Source organism: Eschscholzia californica, unplaced genomic scaffold (assembly GCF_041429995.1).
Source record: "Eschscholzia californica isolate CP2 unplaced genomic scaffold, dmEscCali1.0.p SCAF_1, whole genome shotgun sequence".
Lineage (NCBI taxonomy): Eukaryota > Viridiplantae > Streptophyta > Magnoliopsida > Ranunculales > Papaveraceae > Eschscholzia > Eschscholzia californica.
Window position 1 is genome coordinate 75891934 of NW_028238198.1, and position 11639 is coordinate 75903572.

The 11639-nt window shown below is 35.0% G+C and overlaps 1 protein-coding gene and 1 pseudogene across 2 annotated transcripts; both read right to left on the minus strand.

Annotated features, from left to right (window-relative positions):
- Positions 1-3485: 3485 nt before the first annotated feature.
- Positions 3486-4536, minus strand: LOC147569214 (cyclin-A3-2 pseudogene; annotated as a pseudogene). The gene is made up of 2 exons (XR_015234768.1): positions 4471-4536; positions 3486-4384 (listed from the first exon to the last, which is right to left on the minus strand). The product of XR_015234768.1 is annotated as a cyclin-A3-2 pseudogene (transcript).
- Positions 4537-8039: 3503 nt separating this feature from the next.
- LOC147569215 (glutathione S-transferase PARB-like) lies at positions 8040-9437 on the minus strand. The gene is made up of 3 exons (XM_086655673.1): positions 9016-9437; positions 8856-8904; positions 8040-8769 (listed from the first exon to the last, which is right to left on the minus strand). Exons 1-3 carry the CDS (start codon positions 9163-9165, stop codon positions 8324-8326), a joined length of 645 nt encoding a protein of 214 aa, XP_086511799.1. The 5' UTR covers positions 9166-9437; the 3' UTR covers positions 8040-8323.
- Between the last annotated feature and the right edge of the window lie 2202 nt (positions 9438-11639).

An 11639-nucleotide genomic window follows, 5' to 3' on the forward strand; every position in this document is an offset into this window, starting at 1 on the left:
CTTAGATATAGCAGGTTGCATAGTCCCTCTATGAGAAGCTGCAAGACCAAGCATCATTCCTACTGTTGTACTTCCATGTTCCTATTGAGCAAAAAAAAAAAAAAAAAAGGTAAAATGATCGTGAAAAATTTATAAAAAAGAACAGAAAAGGCCTGAAAAAAAATTACAATGAAGTATGTCAGCAGGATAAAGGAGCAAGCTTCAAGAAGCTTTTTTGTTGAACAAAGCTTCAAGAAGCTAGTAAAACAAATGATTAAATGAATAATACCATATGACATCATGGTCAAATTTGCTAAGATCTCATACTGTCTATCATGTTAGAAGTCTCAAAATAATATTTATAATTTGAAACTCTTAATTAGGTTGGGAATGATATTCATGAATTGTCTCCACTTCAACAATTGTATGTCTATTTTATAGGTAACGGTCATCCAAATTTAAAAGCTCCTTTTTAACATTGGTCGTGAACAAGTTAAATAGTCAACTCGTTGACAACTAGCCATTTGTGATATTTATGTCATCTACTCCAATTCTAGTATCACATGTTTAGGAAATGCAAATATTGTAAAGATCAATAGATTCGTAAAAAATCTCTAGCTAAGATCTAAGTAGCGTGTGGTAATGTTAAAAAAAGGCGCATAAGATGTGCATCGAGGTGTAAGCCTTGAGGCAAAAGGGTGGAGGCTGTAGCAAGCGTGAAGACCCCACACCCAAAAGGAAGAGCAGTTGTCCTCTGTGCAAGCTGCCCTAGCTTGGCCTTTACAAAAGAAGACCAAGAATAAGGCTCTTGAGAGAAACTACAGGATATAACATGGTCTTACTGAGTCAGAGAATAATTTGAACTATATGGAGTTCTGGTCCCAATGTTTCACATGCAGACACCAGTAGACCACTTCATCTAACAAACAAAATATTCCTCACAAGATCCCAAACAAAAGTAGAACGTTCGAAGGGAGAGAAAAAGGTATATACTTGTTGGAGGTCCTGATCAGATGCACTAGGATTGCTAGATGTTTGAACTACAACAGGTCTTGCCGAGCACAAAAGACGTCTGACCTGGGGAACAAGTCAGCTTACTTATAATGTAATGTACATTGTACAATGCTTAAAAAATCGCACTTCAAACGAAAGGAAGCCCGATTGAGAAATGCTTGGTAGGAAAATCAAGAAATTAAAGACAATCCCTGTTTTCTGTGAGTGAGCATATTTAAATACCATAGTTATCAACCATGCCTAAAATTTACATTATTCATGTATTCAAAAGGAAAAATTAAAATTACTTCAGAATATCACGCCCAAATTTTGAGTGACAGATTAAACGTGCAAGCAACCACATTAAATTTTGTGCTAGAGTTGAAGATATGCTCCATACCATCCACCATTGATTCCTCAAGGGAATATCCGAATATGTGTCTTCACTCCTCAAACCATCCAAATTTGTCACATCAGAAACTGAGGAAGGGGTCGTCACCCGATGCAAGTGTAGCATGTATGGAGTAGATATCATTTGTCCAAAGACTATGTTATTGTATAAAGATTCGTCCCTGTAAATAAACACCCACTATACATATCTCGTTTTTTAGATTTTTTGAGTTACTCTTTTTTTGGCTCCTTAGTTTGTGACCGGCTTTCTTTTTTACCCTTATTTTTCATAAATTTAAAATTGACTCCCTTTATCTAACTCTGTCTCATTTTAGTTAAAGTTAATATTTATCTTTCGAAACTACCCTTGCCTATATTAGCGTGCATAATATCATTACTACTCCTTTTTTTTGTTTTACGTTGTCAAATCAATCAACTATCTTACATTTCTTTTTTTATTGTCCAGAAATAAAATAAAATAAAAAAGTCCATCCTCAGTCAATCCCTACCAAAAACACATTAATGAACACAAAAGAGAGGAAGGAACTTTCACACACAAACACAAATTAATAATAAGATTGGTTAATGAGCAATAAAACTAATTTATAATTAAGCAATCTAATCAATATTCTTTGATGCAACTTTAAATAATCTTATTTTGATGTATTAATCCTGAATCAACCCAAAACATACTGATGATACGGTGCTGCTAGTACTCCAATAAATGATCCCCATTGTTCATCGTCATCAACTACAAAAATACCCATAATCAGAAAACCTAGAGAGATAAGGTAAATCATGGAAAACTCTTTATAAAATCTCATTCCGATCGTGACCCACTTGTTTAGAAAATCGTAACCCATTCTTCATTTCTTGAATTAACTTCGAAAACATTGGATTATCATCAATCAAGTACCGATGATGTTGAAATAATCAGATACCCTAACCCGACTTTCGATGAAAGTGGGTGGGGTTACTGTAATGAAGACTAATTAGAAGAGTTACTATTCAAGCACCTTGATTCTTTTTATTGTGATGCGATTTCGAAACTTGTAGCTCTTGGGTACGATGAACCGATTGCACAAAAAGCAATTTTATAGAATGGGTAACATGATGAAATCTTGTACACAACTCAATAGTCGTTTCAACAATAACAATTTGAATTTGGGAAAACTTTAGTCATCGATTTAGATAGTCGGTGGAGCACTTTTGTTGCAAAAATGGTTTGTTATTCGCCGCAACGTGGTGTCTCCTTACGAGTGAATTCCAGTTATATCAAGTAAGTACAGTGGAGATACCAACTTTACCTACATCTACTAATTTGTTATTTCTGTTAATGGAGATGAGGGACATGTAAGTTCAGATCTAATTGGCTTTACCCATAGGTTATTTATGTTTTCATTTTATATTGAAATGGGGTCTATTGTTAAAATGAAAAAGCATGGGTAGTTGATTTGACAACCTTGAAAGGACTAATGCTTGCCGACATATGCAAGGGTATTTTCGGAAGATAAATTTTGACTCTAACGACGTGTAGACGGAGTTAGAAAAAAGGGGATCAATTTCGAAATAACGAAAAATAGGGGGCCAAAAAGAAGCGGGTCATAAAATAAAAGGCTAAAAATGAAATAACTCTTATTTCTATTGGTTGTTGTGGTTGTACTAGAAAATTATGCCTCTTAGTTTTTTGGGTTAATTCCGTTTTGGCCCCCGATTTGTGACCAACTCGCCGTTTTGGCCCCAATAAGTGTCCGGCAGTTCGTTTTGGCCCCAAAATCAATTTTTCGGGCAGTGCTGACATCATCAAGACATAAGCAATACTTTCCTATACCCGAAATACCCCTCTTACCAAATCCAAATCAAATCCCAAATTGTCAAATCAATTAGTTGTAATTCCTTTTTCCAAGACCTTTCTTCTCCATTTTCATATCTTTCATTTTCTCTCTACATTTTGTTCTTTCCCTCTCTCTACTTTTTTTTATCCATCTCAATAGTTAGAAAGAGCTGAAGAAGATGAAGAGAATGAAACTTGTTATTTAGAAAAGAACAAGGAGACATCTTTGACTACATTATCACCTAATTCAATAAATCTAGCTTTTGAAGATAAAAAACGGATAATGGGCTCTTGTGCAAATCACATTAGTATTCTCCAAACATCACCAAATGCAGATATAATCAAGTCAAGTAGAAGAATTGGTTCAGCAAAATTCAAATCAGTTACAACTTGTAATAAATGCAAAACTTCAACTCCATCTTCGAAATAAATCCCAGGGATTTGGGAGGGAGAAACCATAGTTGCTACTTCTTTGAACTTCTCTTGCTTATACTTGTCTCTTATTGACATCCAAGGATAAATTTTGAGGTAAAATTGGTGGATTCCTAAGGCACAATCCTTCAAACCAGATGTTTTATAACCTGTAAACATCGAAAGAGTTGAATTCCAAGGATGAACCTCTGGTTTGATTCCGAATTTCGCAAGAAAAACAACAGAAGCAGCAATCAAAGATGGTAAGAACCTAATACAACCATAATCCAGTAAACTTAGCTCTGAAATATAGCAACCCAAGAACTCAAATTCCAAGTCAAGATATTTGGAATCCTCTTGAGCAACTGCACTGAATCTTCTTAGAAAAGTTTTGATTGTTGGACTACCAATCTCGAAATTCAGACACTCGAGTATTTCTCCCTCCATCTTTATCATCTCTTCTTTACTGCAACTGGTTTTCGTCAACGTACATAAATCTTCTATTTTGGGAAGTTTGGATACTTCATAGTTTGCAGCAATCAAGAAGCAAGAAATACCAAGTAACTGAAGTTTTCGGCGATGAACGACATTTGAAGAGAGAAATCTGTCAAGATAAGAGATGGAGAGATAAAGTGTATCGGAAACGAACTTATATTCGTCAACTACTTCTACTAACCAATCCACTAGAATTGCTCTCATATTAGGGTTTATATCATTCTGAATTTCCTTCATATAATCAGCCATTGGTCTTGTTCTGTTCTGAATGAAAATGATGAACTAAAATAAGAAACCAAATGAAATTATTCAACCACATAATAAACCCATAATCGAAAACTACCCAACAATTCTTATCACATCATAACCCAAAATAGAAGACTTAAAACTAGAAATGAATCAAAACTCATAATTGATAATTTAAATCTACCCATTAATCCTTGTTAAATTGATTGAGAATTTAAATCAAAATCTAGAAATGAATCAAAACCCATGAATAAAAATGAAGTATATACCTTGATAGATCGAAGTTTGGGGGTAATGTCTATTGAATCATTGAAGAAATAGTTGTTAGAAGCTAATAAAAACAAAGTTGCAGCGTTAATGGAAGTTGCAGAAATGAAATCTCTTCTAGGAGAGCTTAAAACAAAGTTGGAGTACTTAAAGAATTACTGTCAAGAATTGAAGAAAGCATTGAAGCAAACAGTTAAAATTAGAGATACCCAAGTTTCAAATTTACCAGGAAATATATCAAGAAGAGGAAGGAATAATACTGGGTTTAACAATTGAACCCATCAGTAGGGTAATTATTGAGAGGAATAAGGAAAAAGTAGAGAAAGAGAAAGAAGAAAATGTAGAGAGAGAAAATGAAATGATATGAAAATGGAGAAAAAAGGTCTTGGAAAAAGGAATTACACTTAAATGATTTGACAATTTGAGATTTGGTTTTGATTTGGTCAGAGGGGTAATATAGGTATAGAAAAGTATTTCTTATGCCTTGATGATGTCAGCACTGTCCGAAAAATTGACTTTGGGGTCAAAACGAACTGTCGGACACTTATTGGGGCCAAAACGGCGAGTTGGTCACAAATCGGGGGCCAAAACGGAATTAACCCTAGTTTTTTTAGGGTTATTTCTCAAATGGCCCCCAAGTTTGTGACCAGCTTCCTGCCTGACCCCTAGATTAGCAATAATTCCCGTATGACCCCCTTTTTCCGTTATCTTTAACTTTCCGTTACTCTCTCTCCTCCATCTCATTTTCTCTCTCTGCCACATCATTTGACCATGCCACCTCATCATCTTCACCGGCAGGTCGCCGACCGGCAAAATTTCCGGCCGGCGACCTTTAAACTTTTTTTTCTCACTCTTCTCTCTAAAAAAAAAAAATTACGGTCTGTTCTTGAACAGATCGAACTCCGCGAAGGGTTTCCCTTCGCCGGAGTGTTTAGAGAGAGAGAAAGAGGAGAGGATTTAAAAAAAAAAAAATTTAGAGAGAGAGAGAGAAAAACAAAGTTTGAAGGTCGCGGCCGGAAATTTGGCCGGCCGGCGACCTGCTGGTGAAGATGATGATGTTGCGTGGTCAAATGATGTGGCAGAGAGAGAAAGTCAGATGGAGGAGAGAGAGTAACGGAAAGTTAAAGATAACGGAAAAAGGGGGTCATACGGGAATTATTGCTAATCTAGGGGGCCAGGCAGGAAGCTGGTCACAAAGTTGGGGGCCATTTGGGAAATAACCTTTTTTTTAGTACTTAAGTCTAAGTACCACAGGTTTGCTGCAAGTAAAGCAAAGATTTTATATCAGAGGTTTATATGTAAATTTGTTGTTTTGAATTCTCGTTCCATTCAAATTTTTGGGGGTTTAATTATCTGAGGTCTTTTTGTCATTTTGTTCTAGGATTTTATCTGTCTTATTTTGTTCAATGTTTTTGCCTAAGGACATGCTTTGTTCTTTATTTCAATGTTTTTGATGATTTTGTTACAGTGTTGTCTCTTCAATCTCCGGCAACCTAGTAAAGTTTATTGTCCTCCCAAAGTAGTGTTCAAAAATAGGTATTAACTCTATCCGTTTTCATTGGTATCATTTACTCAATTATTTTACTTTCACGGTTTACTTGAGTCAAAATTAGCTTACTAGGTTTTTAATTCGTTATTAGTGAGTGAATTGTGTTACTCTTCATGACAAGTCATCGTTGTGGGTTGGAGAAACTAAATGGCACAATGGACCTACTCAAATACTAATTTTCGATCTTATTTAGGGATGTATGCATGCCCATTGTTAGCTGAAGTTGGCCTTTAATTCAATGGAGAAGACTTGCAGCGGTTGATGTTGAGTTTTACGTTATATACTCTTCTTGCTCTTAATATGATCTTCCCGATTTTGTTCATTATATTCACAATAGTAAATTATTGCATGTTATTGATTGCAGATATATCACTGAAGCACCATCGATCGAAGCATTCTAAGACATCACATTTGGTTTCAATATAGAATTGATTCATTCCATGTTTAGTTGTTTTTGGATTTTGCATTCGGTTATTTACATTTTTCTTTAGTAGGAAAACAAATAATTGACCAAAGACATCTTCATGTGATATAAGTTAGGATATTTAGTACGATTATGATTTTGTTGAAAGGGATTATGATTTTGTTGATATTAAGGTAAAAACTCGTATAAGACAATTGACAATATTATTGTAAAATACTCGACTGACATTTTAACTTTGTTGTGAAGAAGACAACTTTATTTGGATGGAGAACCACTTTTTGTTTTTTCTTATTCTTTATTTATTAAAAAGAGTATATCGATGTTTATGTTGAAGACTTCTAATTTTTGAATTTTATAACGATTAAGATTTTGCTTATAGGTTCTTAACTATTGATGTAGTTATGGTTTAAGTTGGCCATATAAAGTATTTTAATCGATTGTAATTATTTTACACGGAATATGTTTTTGAATATACTCCACGATGATAGTTGAGACCCTTGAAGGTGAACTTGTCAGGAACGATTCTTCAAGGGTACCTACTGATGCGATTATGGTTACATATTGCTATTTATATTATCCTCTCTAAGTATACATTGTGTTTTCGACATGGTCAGAGAGTCTCACTATCATTTACGTAACACCTTCTTTCTTAATGCTCGATATAAACCTTGTACAATTCTACTACACTATGAAACTAAATGTGTATAAAAATGATAGGGGGCTTCATGTGTACTCTCTGGCATACTTCATTGCTGAGATGACTAATAAGACGAGTTATTTTAGTTTTTTGACAAACTGAAAGCCTCTCAATAATTTAAAATATCCTTTTTGTCTTATTAGGGTGAGTGCACCAGGGAGTACATAGATGAAGTCCACTGTCGGTATTGAAATGTGTATACCACATTACCACTCATACCTCTCAGCGAAGTGTAATCAATAGTGGCCATAATTTTCTTTCCGCCATGTATGGTATTAAATATAGTTGTGGTGTAAATTGTTTTTAATGGTTAAGAGACTTCTTGGAATAAATACCTAATATAATCCAAAGTACTTTAAGGAATGGTAAATCATTTTCTTGTCCACGAACGATGTCTTTTGAAATTGTCTGCGTCGGAACCACAAAATAAAATTTATAATGCAATAATCAATAAGATAAGTTCTTTATTGTTCTCCGGTATAGGAAATATATGGATGTGACTTAAATTGTAAGACATCATTCTTGAAAAAAAATTTTCAAAATGACTCTGCCGAAAATGCTGGTTAATACTATATAAACTTAATTATTAGATGGAAACACCAAATTAGGATATTAAGCAAGTATGAAGAAATTACAATAATATATAATAGAAAACTATACGAGTCAATATCGATCAATGCATCAATAGTTTTTTTCACTCCTAATCAATGAATAAACATAGGGAAGACTTCAACCAAATTTAATACTCCGAAAGTTCAAACCACCAACATATACCACATAAATATTATTCAAGAAATTACATAAACAAGAGTGGGTAGCTAAACCCTCTCAAACATTTAGAATTTATTGACCTAAAAAACATTAAGTGGGGTACCTAAACCTTCTCTCCTTTTTTTTCTTTTATTTATTTATTTATTTATTTTTGTTGAACTATTCTTTTATTTTTTGTTGAAAACCTAAACCTTCTCAATTGCTCACACGGTCACACCATTCTTCTTTGACAAACACAAAAGTGGGTAATAACTAAACCCTCAATTCTTAGTGGTTCTTAAGCATCTCAACAACCGTGACCCATGATGGACGGCTCAAGATCTCTTTACTCCATTCACTGACACGTGGACGGCTGTCAAACAATCCTTTGATTTGGGTTCCCATCAAACATTGGAGATTAGGAAGATGATGAAGATCAGCTAAAGTGAAGTCAGCTCCACCCAAATACTTGGACTCGCCAAGCCGTTTCTCATACACATCCAACACTTTAGCCAGCTTGGCTTCGTTCTCTTTGACAACGGCTTCATCTGTGGTCAGACCAAAAAGTGGCTTGTAAGCAATTTCCCAAGCCAAAGCCGATGAAGCCGGCTCAAATTTGTGAGCTTCAACTTCCATCCAAACCGACATCGTAGCCATCTTCTTATCTAGGTAGATTAGCTGAGTTCCATGACTTGCGTACTCGTGTGCTACGTATTTTGTAATGGCCCTTGATTCTGCAACAAATTACGAAATTAGCCTGACAATCTTATAGTTGACCAGTCAGATTCAGAAAATAAAAAAATCTTAGCTTATAGCTTACCAAATAGTTTCAGATCTGCATCTTCAAAAGCTGGAACTTGACCAAAGGGCTACAAAAAAAAAGGAAAGTGATTACAAAAGCAAGAAAATAATAAGGGTGTGTTTGGATTAGAAGTTTAACAAAAAAAAAAATGGATAAATTAGAAAAAAGTTGATCTTACGTTAAGAGAAAGGAAATGATCTTTTTTGTGTTCTCCTTCTCTCATGTTAACATTAACAAACTCATAGTCGAGACCTTTCTCGTTAAGACAAACAACAGCTCGTTGTGTAGCAGTTGACATAGGACTTCCATGAATTTTAATAGCTGCCATGACCTCCTTTGTGGGTTTTTTCTAGAGTGAGAAAGTTTTAGAGAGAGAGAGAGAGAGAGATGTGAATACTCGAGTCGAGGAGGGAGGTGAAGTGGATGAGAAGGTTGATGGAATTGGGGAGAATTTATAGGAGAAAGGAAAGCTTAATCGTTATATACTACTAGAAGTTTCATTTGGGGCAATGAAATGAAATGACTAAAATGGGATATTCATCTTAATTACAGTAACACCACTATGGAAGTGCCTAGTACAAGAAACTTGGTAGGGCACTTGAGTAATTTTGTTGAACTTAAAGGGTATTTTCAGGGAATGAAACATTTGACTATTTTAATAAACGTGCGGGAAAATGATGGCCGGTGAAGTTAGGTGAAATGAAAGAGAGTTTTCTTTTAAGGGCACCTTATATATTTTTTTTTTTTTTGGAAGCCGACTACGATCAACGTATGTCGTTACATCTGGCATTGATACATCAAAGATGTGATACGCTCAATAACTGCCCACTCAAACTGAAACAAGACCGGGCCTATAGCCCAACAAGATAATGGCCTAAAGCCCAACTACATTATTTACACCCTAATAATCCCAAATTAAATACCAAAGATTCCACCTTCTCTGGGATTCGAACCTGAGACCTCCAGGGATTTCTGGAGTTTATGTCAACACCTTGGAACCACTTGGGCTGCCAACCGTTGACAAAGAGATTCATGATATCTTATTACTCCCATCATAAACAGTCGACCAAAAAATCTGGATGTCATATACACACCTTACACTGGGCCGTGGCTGACAATTTTGGGGCCCAGTGCCAAACTTTGATCGGGGCCCAATTACACAAATTCGAAAAAAAACAAGATTTACACGCGAAGTAATAAGCAAAATTTGAAACAATTTACCTGTACAACGTTAAATCATTATGAGCCCCAATTAATGGTGTGCTCTGTGATTATCCTGACTAAATAAAAGTCTTCTAATTAGTATTGGATTTTACAAAAAATAGAGTTTCGATTTTTCTTTATCACACAATCTAAAATTAAAGTTAGAAAGATGGATTGCTTGAAAAAAATTGTAAAAACAAATTCACATTTGAAAGTGGGAGAGGTCTAGAAAGTGAGAGAGTTGTGTGTCATAACTTACATAAAAAAAGTTAAAAATTTGCTTTTAGTGGGAGTTGAACTCAAGACCACCCAAGGACGGATCCATGGGGGTGCGGCCGCACCCCCACGATCCTCCCGAAAAAAAATTAGTAGTAGTAATAATGTTTATTGTTTTATAAATGTAGATATAAACAGATATGTATATAACGATGTGTGTAGAAGACATAAAGGAGGCCTCGTCGTAATGGTAAAACCCCGGATTCTTAACTACTTACCATGAGGTCATGAGTTCGAAATTCACCACTTCACTTTTTTTTTGAAATGCTCTGTGTCTTTTAAGCTTTATTTATGTTTTATGTTTTTGTTTTAATCTTTGTTTTAAGTGTTTAAGTTGTTGTCCAAATTAAATTTCTTTAAATACTATCATACTTATTAAGTCTTGAAGCGTGACTTTGGTGAACTAAAGTAATTTTGTCCTGTGAAACCCGGGGAAACCCTAAGTCGCGTAGCCTAGAATTCCCGTGTTAGCCGGTGAGGGCGTTGTAAGGGATTGGCATAAATCGTTGACAGTGATCAGGAGCAAATATGCTTGGGATAACCAGAGCCATGTCTAAGAGACATGATAAGGCTAATAGTAGCTGTTATAAAGAAATTTTGTTAAAAGAAAATTTTGAAAAATCTTTACAAAACTGGAATTTACCAGTTCAAAGTTCTGTTTATAAACAGAAAGGAACTTTTGAATTCACCTCTGATTATATCGTAAAGACTGTAGAAGAGGCTATACCCTTAACTGAGGGTTACAACTCATTCCAACTGTTGTCAAAAAATTTGATTGATAAACATAGACAACAATACAAATTCTTGCATATTGGGTTAATTCAAGTAGGTTTGAAACCTGCTACCCGTTTAGGCTTAAACACGTCCGCAATTATTTGTGTACGTGATAAAAGGCACAACAAATTTCATGACTCATTACTTGGAATAGTGGAGTCTAGTCTTTGTGACGGACCCATATTCTTTTCGTGTTTTCCAAATTTTACTCTGTCATTAAACGACCCCACGATTATGTACTCTCTTTGCCTTGACATTAAATCTGATGGATTTAATATGATGCAAGGAGCTGAAAACATAATCCTTATTTACAGGATTCAGTATAAAGTTATGAACACCGTAGTACCCAAGATGAAAAATATTTTACAAGATCAAAAGGGGTCTACTACTTTGTTTATAACCAATTTAGAAAAAAGCAATGTAAAGGTCCCAAAAACGATCACATGGGATCATGTTAATTTACCTGAAAAATGGATTCTTGAAAAGGCTAATGAGCCTGTTAAAAAAGATAACCGTGAACTCGAAGAAATCAAAGAGTTCCCTGACGGT

Bases quoted from the DNA above. Each gene is read 5' to 3' on its own strand.
- LOC147569215 (XM_086655673.1), bottom strand. From the start codon at position 9,165: ATGGCAGCTATTAAAATTCATGGAAGTCCTATGTCAACTGCTACACAA. The intron at 8,905-9,015 runs GTAAGATCAACT...TTTTTTTTGTAG, and splicing joins ATCATTTCCTTTCTCTTAAC to CCCTTTGGTCAAGTTCCAGC. The intron at 8,770-8,855 runs GTAAGCTATAAG...AATTTGTTGCAG, and splicing joins TGCAGATCTGAAACTATTTG to AATCAAGGGCCATTACAAAA.